The sequence below is a fragment of the Perissodus microlepis genome, chromosome 18 (assembly GCF_051167445.1).
Source record: "Perissodus microlepis isolate ML-2025 ecotype Zambia chromosome 18, ASM5116744v1, whole genome shotgun sequence".
In the NCBI taxonomy this organism is placed as follows: Eukaryota; Metazoa; Chordata; class Actinopteri; order Cichliformes; family Cichlidae; genus Perissodus; species Perissodus microlepis.
Window position 1 is genome coordinate 19,795,436 of NC_140478.1, and position 12,231 is coordinate 19,807,666.

General features: G+C 39.7%; 1 protein-coding gene across 2 annotated transcripts; it reads left to right on the plus strand.

Moving 5' to 3' along the window:
* The first annotated feature begins 3,702 nt into the window (after nucleotides 1–3,702).
* Nucleotides 3,703–11,352, plus strand: ccdc13 (coiled-coil domain containing 13). 2 transcript variants are annotated; one of them, XM_084913540.1, is made up of 13 exons: nucleotides 3,703–4,041; nucleotides 4,367–4,572; nucleotides 5,679–5,827; nucleotides 5,919–6,061; nucleotides 6,150–6,233; nucleotides 6,328–6,444; nucleotides 6,558–6,662; nucleotides 6,814–6,984; nucleotides 7,878–8,054; nucleotides 8,346–8,552; nucleotides 8,665–8,774; nucleotides 9,262–9,324; nucleotides 10,113–11,352. In XM_084913540.1, the coding sequence occupies exons 2-13, from the start codon at nucleotides 4,385–4,387 to the stop codon at nucleotides 10,192–10,194; spliced, it is 1,596 nt and encodes a 531-aa protein (XP_084769666.1). In that variant the 5' UTR covers nucleotides 3,703–4,041; nucleotides 4,367–4,384; the 3' UTR covers nucleotides 10,195–11,352. The 2 variants fall into 2 exon arrangements, with proteins under 2 accessions (XP_084769666.1, XP_084769668.1); XM_084913542.1 differs by having other exon boundaries at nucleotides 3,704–4,041; nucleotides 6,331–6,444.
* The last annotated feature ends 879 nt before the right edge of the window (nucleotides 11,353–12,231 follow it).

The window sequence follows — 12,231 nt, forward strand, 5'->3', positions numbered from 1 at the left end:
CTTGAGCGTAGTGCAATACAAACATACAAGAGCAACTCTGGCTGTTATTAAAGCTACATTTACAAAACATGTTGATAATAATAACAATTTAAAAAAATACTATAACGTGCCTGGCTACTGTATGCTGACAGGCCATGGAAAATTATGAAATGCTGATGATCCAAAGGTAATTTTGCACACTGGATGAAACTTTTCACTGGCTGTCCAATTCTCTTGGTGATTGGTGATTGGTAGTTCCCTGCTCTCTTGGTGGGCAAGCTGCTGTTAGGGAACAAAAACAGACCAAGAACACTCTCAGTAATGGATTGGCCTCCCCAGAGGGCGGTGCTCAACACTAATGAAGCAATGCAAGAAAACGGAGCAAAAGCCAGCCAACATTCACAAGGATTGTGAAGAAGAAGCCTGGAGACCTTTTCCCAAAGACTACTTAAAGAAATGACAAGAAAGCTTGCCTAAGAGAGTCATTTAGGGATGTTTGCCACATTCACATTGTTTGCACCTGAGCCCATTTATTATTAAATGGGCATCCCAGTACATTTGGAACATTTGAGGAAGCTTTTCACAACATTTAGCTTTGTAGAATGAGTAGAGCTCTAAAATAACTGGCACTAGTGGCCTAATATTAACCCGAAGGAGACATTTATAAAGCCATTACAGTAAACTGAAACTGGAAAAGAATTTGAGATGTAATTCTGTAGCCTTTATGTAATTTAATTATAATGAACTCTCTTTTTCATTTTTTTCAATGATTTTAATTTTGTTATTTGTGCTACTTTGATATTCTATATATACTTTGTAGTAGCCACCAAAATGTTGTTTAACCTGTTTTGTGCTTTAATTGATGCTTTGTTAAGCTATTCAGAATATGTCATTTCTGGTCTTCTAGCTTTTCTTTCTATCAAATAAATCTTTTCAACTCTGTTAACTGATACACTATTGTATTATTTGTATTAATTTTTCCTCTAAATGGGGAATTAGCTGCATCATTTTGAGGTATGAAAATGCTTTGTCACTGTGACTATGGGGCTGCTGTGAAAATAGGCATTTCCAAGATATCATATAAAGTCTACGTGTATATATTATCATGCTTCTTTACAACTACATGAATGTACTATTGCTGTGTGATTTACTACTATTACTGAAGGTTACTCTCCATACCAATACCAACTAGATTTTTTAATCTTAATATAAAATGAGTAACAGTATGGTGGACATTAGGTAAGGCTGCGCTTTTGTGTACAAAAAAACCCCCAATACTGTGTTGTATAGTCTGACTGCTGTCAGGATGAAGGACCTATGATAGCGCTCAGTCCTACATTGTAGCTTTAACAGTCTACTGCTGAAGGAGCTGCTCAGGGACAGATGGTGAGAGTTGTTGTCCATAATGGACATTAGTTTGGCTAACATCCTCCAGTAACACCCAGTACTTCTCTTTATACTGGCTCAGTTCCCAGCTATTTTAAACAAGCTATTGTTGAACCAATATTAAAGAAACCAAATTTGGACCCATCTCTTCCAAGCAGTTACAGGCCAATATCAAAATTACCATTGGTGTCAAAGATCTTGGAAAAAACAGTTGCAGAACAACTTAACAACTTTTTGGAAAAGAACAATGTTCTGGACATTTTCCAGTCTGGTTTCCGCAAATTGCACTCCACTGAAACCGCTTTGCTTAAAGTGTCTAGTGACATTCTGATGGCAGCAGACACTGGAGAGTACACCGTTCTGGTTATGTTGGATCTCAGCTCTGCTTTTGATACTGTTGATCACAGCATCATGATAAATAGGCTGAAGGACTTGTTTGGGATTACTGGTGTTGTTTTAAAATGGTTTATGTCGTATCTATCTGAGAGATCCTTTACTGTCTGTATAAATCATGTGCTGTCGGAAACATCAGTTCTGCCTTCTGGGGTACCTCAAGGATCTGTTTTAGGTCCTATTCTCTTTTTGCTGTATATACTCCCTCTAGGCCACATTATCAGATGTTACAATAATATTTCTTATCATCTCTATGCTGATGACATTCAGTTGTACTGTTCTTTCAAAGCTTCTGAGTTGTATAAATTGTCTTGTTTAAATAATTGTCTGTCAGAAATCAAACAATGGTAAAATGACAATTTCCTTCAGTTAAATGCAGATAAAACAGAAACTTTGATTATTGCACCTGATCACATGCTCTCAGAAATTAGGTAGCATATCAGTTTTTTAGACCCTTCATTTCAGTCGAGTCTCAGAAACTTAGGTGTTATATTTGATAGTTCAATGTCTCTTGAGAAACACTCTAAACAACTTGTCCGGAACTGTTTTTATCATCTAAGAAACATTTCTAAACTCAGACTACTGGTGTCAAAGGCAGAACTTGAGATGATTATTCATGCTTTTATCTCTTCTCGTTTGGATTATTGTAACGGTCTTTATACGTGTCTCAACAAATCAGCTCTGGATCGCCTTCAGTCTGTACAGAATGCAGCGGCAAGACTTTTAACTGGTACAAACAAGAGGTCACACATTACTCCAGTTTTGGCTTCTCTTCATTGGTTGCCTGTAAATTTTAGGGTTCATTTTAAAATTTTAGTTGTAACTTTTAGAGCTCTGCACGGTGAAGCTCCCCAGTATATCTCTGACCTGCTGAAACCTCATGCTTCATCCCGAGCACTTAGGTCTTCAGGTCAGAGGCTACTGGTGGTCCCACGTACTAGGTTTAAAACACGTGGGGATCTGGCTTTTCAGGCACTGGCACCTAGGCTGTGGAACTCTCTGCCGTTGTCTTTACGCTGTCTAGACTCTACTGACTCATTTAAAAAGCAGCTGAAGACATTTTTATACAAACGGGCTTTTAATTAATTTTAACTTGTATGTCTGATCTTATTGTAAAGCACTTTGTGATTTTTATCTGTGAAATGTGCTATATAAATAAATTTTACTTACTTACTTACTCTCATCCACCTCCTCTATGGAGTCAAAGTGTCATAAAAGGTCCTTGTAATGTTCTGCACCTCTCAAAAGGCTTCAGCTGACCAGCAGATGAAGACAACTTTGGCCCTTCTTGTACACAGGATAAGAGTTATGACCACTCCAGTTTACTGTTAAGATTTGTACGTATCTATCACTTCCAAAACTATCCAACCCGTGGATGTTACAGTTACAGGCCTACATTATCACTGCAATATACAGCTAAGCAAAAAGTTATGCCTTTTTGCTTAGCTGTATAGCAACATGAAACAACAGCAAGGATAGGAAGGGGCCCGCCAAATCAAATATGTGGAGCTAACTGCTGTGCTGACCTCTTGTGACTAAAGGAGTAGCTCAAAGTAGCTTTGATCTGATTGCATGCTTAAACACCATAGAAGAGTACCTCTGGCTGTGATTAAAACCACATTTACAAAAGATCTTAATTAAAATGAGTTAAAATCACTATACTGTGATGTATGGTGACATAACATGAAACAAACTGAGCCTATTCAAGCTGTCTGAGGGCAAGAGCTGGGGTACACCCTGGACAGATCTAATGTGAAATATATTAAACTAACTAACTAAATTAAAATTTCCAATTACATTTTTTGTAGTGGTGAACAATCTACAATCCACCGGAGGGAGCTGCAGTGCAAGTAGCCTCCTTATTTCCCACTACACTGGAAAATAAAAACAAAAGAGCAAAAGAAGAACAAAAACAATGGAAGTTTCGCAAAACCCAGGCTATACTGAACGAATACTAGCACAGTGCCCAATAGGTTTAAGAAGCACTGCAGATGCAGAAGGTGCTTTTATCTGTCAGTGCAGTTAAAAAAAATGAAGTGAATACATTTGTGCCATAGAAAGTCAGACTTTGAATTAAAGGTGACATATCCGGGGCACCATTGAAAAAATGTTTTAGCCTTTAAAAGCGTCCCCTGGTCTCTATGACTACATTTCTGCTCCCGCGAGATGTTGTTTTAAGCTGAGCTGAGTCCCCGGACGGCAGTTGCTATGGATACAGGAGTTGTCTTCACCTGTGGTGAAGTTTAAAACCAATTTGTTTACACGGACCTGACTAATTAACAGGTGAGATATTTTCTCTTCAACTTAATCCCTCTTAAAGGGAACTTTTCGCTTAGGCTCAGAGAATAGTCTTTCGGTACGTACGTACGGTTTACGTACTGTAAACGTCGACTACAGACATCGTATTAAGGGCATTCTCTCTGGATTCATGGTTTGTTTATCATTGAAAACGTCTTGCCTGACTTAGCTTCTCTGTGAAACAATAACGAAGGCACGGATCATTCTAAAGAACTTTGCTTTTACCTGTGTCAGATAAGAAGCACAACACGACATAATAGTTTAAGCCTCAGCATTGATTCGATTATAATATCAACCTTTAACTTTCCAGTGCCATAAATCAGAGAGCATGGAGTCTGAGGATCAGCTGAACGAACTGCGGCTTCAGTTTCAAGCACTGCAAAAACAGCAGGAAAAAAGGAAACAGGAGAGGAAAAAGGAGAAACAGCCAGACAAGCTCAATGACAGTGGCGCTCAGGATGATTTGGATCTGTCTAACCAAGGTGTTCAGGCAAGCTGTGATGCTCCCCAAAACAGGTGAGACTTAAACTGCGGAATTAAATGTTTTTCAAGGTATTTTCCATAAATGTTGCTACATAAACCTCTATGAAGGAATATATATTCAAGACTGGAAATCTTTGTCATCTGCATGCAGTCATGTGAAAAACTAAGTGGCTTGCTGCAATAACTTCGAGTAATCATTTTCTGTATGATGAATTTTGGCTCACTCTTCCATACAACAGTGCTTTTGTTCTTTGAGGTTTGCAGGGTAGGTCCCATGGCCTGATAAGTCAGGCTGAGGTCTGGACTTTGACTTGAATTGCAACACATTCTTTTGTTGTTGTTCAGTCACATTTGCTGCTGTGGTTGAGATCATTGTCCTGTCATTGCACGACCAAATTTCAACCAAGTTTTAGTTTTCAGACAGATGTTCTCACATTTGACTCTAGAATACGTTGGTACTGTATACAGAGAAGCTGATAGTTACTCAGTGACTGCAAAGTGCCCGGGTCCTGTGGCTGCAAAACAAGTCCAAATCACCACCCCTTCACCACAATGTCTGACAGTTGGTATGAGGCGTTTTTGTGCTGATATGCTGTGTTTGGTTTTCACCAAACATGTTGCTGTGCATTATGGTCAAACACATCCACTTTGGTGGACATTGTTCCAGAAGTTTTGTGGTTTGTTGAGATTCAACTCTACAATGCCATGCCATGTTCTTTTTAGAGAGAAAGAGCTTTCTCTTGGCCTTTCCAAACAAGCCATACTTGTTCAGTCTTTTTCTAATTGTATTGTCATGAACTTCGACATTTAACATGCCAAGTGAGGCCTGTAGACTCTGAGCGTTGCTAAGTCTGTCCTTGGGATGAATTTGCTGGGACACCCACTTTTTGGAAGATTGTGGCACCTGAATGGTCCGGACCAGTAAACTGCCAAAATTTCTGCTTTTCATGGCGCTCACACTTTCTGATGATCAGTTAATCACACATGGCTGCCACTAACCCATTTAAAGGTAACCACTAAGGGTGGACTCAATTTTTCACAGGACTGCATAGAATCCCACGAAAACTGTCATTTTCACATGGTTGTAAATAACCATTCTGTCATGTTACATTCATCCTTGTTCATTTTGTCTTCCATAGGCTGTTGCACAGTCAGAATAAGGCCCTCCTTGACCAATTGAGAGAGCTAAAGGATGAAAATGGTCGGCTCTTCAAACTTCTGAGCGAGAAAGATTTTGAAATTAAGCACCTGAAGAGGAAAAGAGACGAAGAAAGACTGGCTTTAGCAGGTATAATGTAAATTGTTTTACGCTTTTTTTTGCATTGAGATGTTACAGACATGTGACAGCTTCTTCCTGCTTCATCTACTCATCTGTTTAGGTACTTCAGGCTTGGCAGGAGCTGTAGCTGCCACCAAGATTGTTGAACTATCCAAGAAGAATAGAGAACTAACTGCTGAAATTGAGCAAGAGAAGATTAAATGTAAGCAAAACGGCAACAGAATCAAAGAGCTTGAGAGAGAGGTAAAGTTTTGCTTTATGTGTATCATTTGAAATAATTTGATGCATGAAAATTTGTCCTTCTCAGAAAAACTGTTGTGACTTTCTGTAGCTGCAGGCCATGCTGGTACATGGTGTACCTGGGCAAAAAGTTGATTCAAAATCACCAGTTAAGATCTCATCTGAAGAATGTGAGGTAAGGAATAATAACAAAAGGAACATTTTGCTGTAGGGTCCTAACTAAAATAATGGCATCACTGAAAGGATCATTTATGACTTGTTTCTGAAAGCAGGAAAGTGCACTGGTTAAATCTCTGCAGGAAAAATTAGCAACTACCCAACTGAAGGTGACCGAGTACCGCAACCAGGTGCAGTCTGCCAAGCAGGAGTTGAAAATGGCACAGAAGGTAGGAGACTTACTTTATTTTCTGTCTTATATGCAATCACTCAAGAAGAATATTTTATATCTGAATGATTTTTCACAAGTGACTTATAGATTCTAAAATATGAACTACTTCAGGTTCTGATTAGTGAGATTGGAGAGGAGGTCAACCTTCAGCAATTACTAAGCTGCCCTGGGAGCTTTAGAGGTCGAGCACAGCAGATACTTGCTCTGCAGACAAGGGTAGGTTCAAGTTTAACTTGATTTTACATAAATGTATTTTAAAGTTAGAACATTATAACCAATGAAGTGCTTTTCAAAATAGTGAGTTCACAGGAAAGCATAAAAAAAAACCCTGAAACTGAACTGATGATGAACAAAACTTGAACAACAGGTACGAGAGCTTGAGCAGCAGCTGAACAAATCAACACAACAAAGGCAGTCAAGTGTTCTGAGTGGAGAGGAAGAGTTTCTGGGCATGGGTGTTCTTCAGAAAACTCCTCCTCGGGAAAGAAATGTCAACTACATCCGCACTATAGAGAAAGAGAAGAGGGAAGCCCTTGAGGTATGTATAGCCACAACCACAGAGGCCTGCAGACCAACCATCTGTTGCTTAGCGAAAGTGTGGGGTTTTTTTTGGTTTTTTTTACCAATGCCAGCCACTTATTAAATGAAAATTTGAATTTCAGAGATATATCAAAAGTTCTTATTTCAAACTGACTATGAGAAATGGGTCCATGCATTCATATCAAGCAGGTTAAACTGTATTGCTGTAAGAGAGTCCTTACACATATGCTGCAAGTTCAGCATTTTATTAGCACTCAAGGACTGAAGTCACAACAGTGGCTCCAAGTTTAATGCAGAATTACATTTAAAACCCTTCTATTGGTTCATAAACCTCTCAATGGCTTGGCACCCCCAGTACATCTCTGACTTGCGCAGCCTCTTTAACCCAATTAGACCTCTCAGGTCAGCAGGTGCAGATCTTTTGGCTATTCCCAAAACTAGATTTAAGTGTGCTCAGGTGCTTCAGTTACTGTGGTCCTGTTGTTTGGAACAAGCATCCCACTGACTTGAGGTCAACTACAACTGTGTCTACATGCAAAAACAGACTCAAACCATGTTATCCTCACAGGCTTACAGTTAATTGTGTGTGTGTGTGTGTGTGTGTTGACTTGTATTTTATGTCTCTGTGTTTTTAATCACCTTGAGCCAGTGCAAACCTACATACGTTTTTCTGATTTCATTTCTTATGTTAAGAACACAGACTTTACATGTAATCAAAAAAAGAAACTGCCATTTAGTGGCTGCTGGAAGTCACGTGCATGTTGGATTGCGAGAGGGTTGTTGACTGGTCTCTCTGTCTGTTTAACTGGGACTTAGGCAATGATTTTATATGAACATAGACATTACATTGTTAATGTGCTAAGGCCCTTCTCTCCTTCCACAACTGTGCAGAAGCTCTCAGTGGATTATGAGGCGCTCTTGAAAGAACACAAAGATGTGAAGCAAAAGCTGGAAGCCTCTAAAGCCAGGAACAAAACTCTATCTGCTGAAGTCAAAATTCTGAAGCATCAAATATCAACCCTGATGGAGAAGGGGAAACACGATGATGAGTTCGTGGCTGCTTTGATGGTAAGAAATTAGACTGGAGACAAATATCTGGTTAGAGTCGTATAGATTCTACCTTTTTAATAAATGTATATCTTAATAAGAAAGTAGGTATTGTAAGACTTTAAATAAGGTATCTCATGCATGATTACACTATTAATAGTTTTGTTAAATACCATGGCAGTTAGTACCAATTTCAATTGACATTTATGAGTTGAAGTCAACATACTGCAAAGCAGAGGATATCCTGTGATGTGTCCATGCTTTACTACTACTGTTCCTATAAAGTTTGTATATCTTTTCTACCTCTGGCAGAAGCAGCAGGCCCAGATGCAGATGGTATTAAAACAACTCAGCCAAAAGCAAAACGTACAGAGCAAGGTGATGCAGCAGAGTGTAGGACAACAGCTGAGCAACATACCTTCAGAGCACAGTGCTATCATCCAGAGATTTAAGGAGATACTTGCTGAGAAAGATGTCATTATCAAAAAACTACAGAAAAAACAGCAATTCTCTGATAAGGTAATCAATAAATAATTACCATGGTTTTTTTTTGTTTTTGTTTTTTTATTTTTGTGCATTCTCCAAGATTCAGCATGAGATGTCTGACCAGCAATTAAACGTGTGTTTATAGGTGTTGAAGAACGATGATGTGCACAGACAGCCCACCATCAGGATAACAAACTGTACTTCTGCTGTTTCCCCAGAAGAGGGAGACATTACCAAAAGAATTCCATCTTCAGGGTACTTGTGCTGGTTTAATATCTGATCATCATTAAAATATGCTTATTTTTAGTTTAGCTTAGTGGGTCCCAATCTGTGGGATATGGATCCATTGCACGTGGTGAGAAATAAAATATTTAAGCAAAAAATTACTTAAGTAAAATTAAGCTGGGAACCTTTTTTTTTTTTAGGTTTGAGAAAGAATTATGACGTGTTGAGTAAGAACTGTTTTAGCTTCATACAACTTTGAGAAACCCTGATTTACTTCTTCAGGACAGATAATTTTTGTTCATCTCGTCTTCTGTTTTGCACTTGAAACCAGCCTCTGAGGCTAAGTGTCACACATAGCACTGATATCTCTCGTCTTGTCTAGAAACATAAGGCTAAATAATTACCTAAGGTTAACGTTGGGGTGCACTGTTATCGGCGTATTGATGACTGTGATGTTAAACACTTCTGTATTCCTGTGGGATTTCTGTTTACCGCCTTCAAATGTTTTGTTTTTCAGTTCAATTTCTAAATTTGGTCACAAACTGGTGCTGCCAGCTGTGGGAAGTGGCATAGAATTCACGTAAGTTTAATGTGTACCATGTCTGCTCTGTACTGACAAAGTACCCAAACAAAAAAAAACTAGATAAAAACATCGAGCAAGCAGCACAGGTCACGAAATGTCTCCAAAAGCGAGATCGTTTTCATTTTCTTACACGGGATCCAGATTGCTGTAGCTAACAGCTCTCCAGCTTGATCTGGAACGGCATCTTTATGCCACTGCTGCTGGCTCTCTTACTCATCGAAGATGGTGATGAAGGAGTGCTTTATTGGTGAAAAAAGGCCACTTGAGTCGATACCCATGCGCTGGTTGTTGGGGGTTTTTTTGCCAAATGAAGTGGTCGGATGATTCACGCAAATGTTCTTTCTTCACATTTCAAGTTTGCACTTTTGCATACTGCACAAAGCTAAAGTAGCCACTTTTATTTTCTTGTCAGTGTAAAAATTAAATGCTATAATGCTGCACAACTAAAATGTTAAATCAGTTTGTATATTTCCATCCCAAGATTACAAACACAGGGAGGCTATTTCTGTTGGTGTTTGTTCATTTTATTTATGCAGTGCATACCACAGTAATGACTGTGGTGTGCACTAATGAGAGCGTGGTGGTTTATTTTACAGTTTTCAATTTAACGTCAGAAATTTAATGGTGTAAAAATGAAACTTTCATATAAAATTACACATATTTATCAAGCTAATAGCTTGTCTGGGTAAGTATAATCTATATTTGTCACTCCAAAGCTGTGTCTATTAAGAAGAATTCCGTTGCATTAACTCTAATGCAATCCAACATTTGTCTGACTCTTCTAGAGAGAAAGTGATGAGCCACACATGTTTGGAGGCACAAGCACCAAGAGGAGCACCACAGGCCAGTGATCCTGGAGGAGTTTGAGAGGCCAAAATTAGATTAAAGTAAACACTGTGCATGCAGCATGACTAGGACTGATATGCCAAGGCTCAGTGACAGCATGATGTGACAATATCAGGATTTTCTTCTTCTTCTCTCTTTTTTTTTTTTCCAATTTCCCCCTTATCTTTCTTGCTCATGGCTATCACAGCTCTGTCGGCAGGAGTAGAGTCCCTGAGCACCATGGAGTCTCTGAGCAACAGGAACTGTCCACAGACAAACCTGAACAGACTGTCCAACAGTCCAGCATTTGTAAACACTTTATTTCTTTGACAACACTGCCTTAAACTGGTTCTGGTTCAGGAGTTTTCTTTCTCCAACCATAAGATTTAACCAGACGACAGAAATAATGATGTACGGCGGTAGACACGCTGCAGACAGCAGTGCTCATTCTGCCCGTCACATCGAGGTTGCACGGAGATGTTCATGTTGTTCTTGTATGTTGTCTCTTGGCTGGTCATTCAGCTGGAGGAAACGCGGGCGCTGAGGGCATCCCTAAAGAGCACTCTCCACCATGACCTGCAGCTTTCAGTGACGTGATGAGACAAGTCAGGCATGTTTTCCTGGAGGCTCTGTGACAGCACAGACAAGACACTAACCAGGGGAACTGGCTGGTCCCTGCTCAGCCTCACTTCCAGCTGAGCCCTACCTTCTCCTGTCACATGTGACAAAACAGCAGCCTGCAGGAGAAAGAAAAAAAAAAACTCTCCTCTTCAGCCACACAAACATTATATGCATCTCTGACTTTCTCTCCATTTAAGTCCCCGAAAGACAGTTTGCGACGTAAGGTCGGGTGACCTCGGTTTAACGACTTAAGTACCTTGAGTAAAATAGCTTTCAACTTAACCCTGATGGCATCAGACAAGTGTCCCGTGTGATTGCAGGAGCGGTCGGTGCTGATAAGACGTCTCCCCGTGGTTTCACATCTCGTCTGCTTGCTGTTTTATAAATGTCACTGTCACATTTTATTAAATATATGTTTGTCTTTCCTCGGCTGGTAACCTTAAATGCATTACAGGTATCGAGACCAATGCTGTCTGTTTTCAAAGTAAATATTTTCTGTAAACCAAAGAAACATCCAAATTAATCAGTGAAAAGGAACCGAACCCTCAACAAATATTTTCAATACATTGTTTACCTTCATGGCGATGACTTTGGTTGATTTTTTTTCTTTCTTTTTTCAAGGTTTTTTTTTGGCTCCATACAGTTGTAAATAAATGTGCGACAGGCCAGGCTAAATAGTAATCACCACAGTTAAGTTCCCAAATCGTTTCAATATTCCTATTAAATATTAACACTAATCATTTCTGACTTGAAACCAGTTTTGTGGGAATAGCGGTTGAAAATAACTGCAAACTCAAGCTGCACAAACTCCCACTGTAGTCCTCTATACATTCCCCAGAGCAGGTCACACATGTACAGTATATGGCTCTTAATCCAAAGGTTGTCTGGATATGCCCAGTGGGAGTGGCCCTTACATTCATACTAACATCCGAGTTATTTTCTTCCGATGTAGCCAAAAGGGTTTCAGCAGAACATCCCCCCCTTTCCTCCCTCTCCACATCACGCTTAATTTAAAACCATGGCTGAGTTAGTGTGCTCCTTCAAATACCGCACTATGTCTTCCAGGACCCTGTGGGAGATTGGCAGGTCCCCATTGGACTGAGCGAGAAAGTGCCACAAGACAAAAATATCAGAGTTTGGACATGATGAAGAAAGCCTTTATGCTCAGAGTAACAAAAAACAGCTTGTGTTTGAATACCTCCTGGATGGAAGGTGAGGCGCTCTTTAATGCAACAGAGTGAGACGTGTCACCGTAAGAGCAAGATGAGAGACGAACAGATGAAGATTGCCAGATACGTATCAAGTGAGGAAATGTGCGTCAGAAAGGGTGTTGATGGAGCAAATGCTTGTCACGGTCCCTAACTGCGTCTGATTGCCAGGAAAGCGTTCAACTTCTTATGGTTTTTTTTGGGGGGGTCATTTTCAAACTTTGCCACAAAACTGTACTTTATATGAAGC

Excerpts from the sequence above, each read along its gene's own strand:
- ccdc13 (XM_084913540.1), top strand. The coding sequence starts at position 4,385 with ATGGAGTCTGAGGATCAGCTGAACGAACTGCGGCTTCAGTTTCAAGCA. Across the intron at positions 5,828-5,918 it reads AGAAAGACTGGCTTTAGCAG|GTACTTCAGGCTTGGCAGGA; the intron begins GTATAATGTAAA and ends TCATCTGTTTAG. Across the intron at positions 8,553-8,664 it reads AACAGCAATTCTCTGATAAG|GTGTTGAAGAACGATGATGT; the intron begins GTAATCAATAAA and ends GTGTGTTTATAG.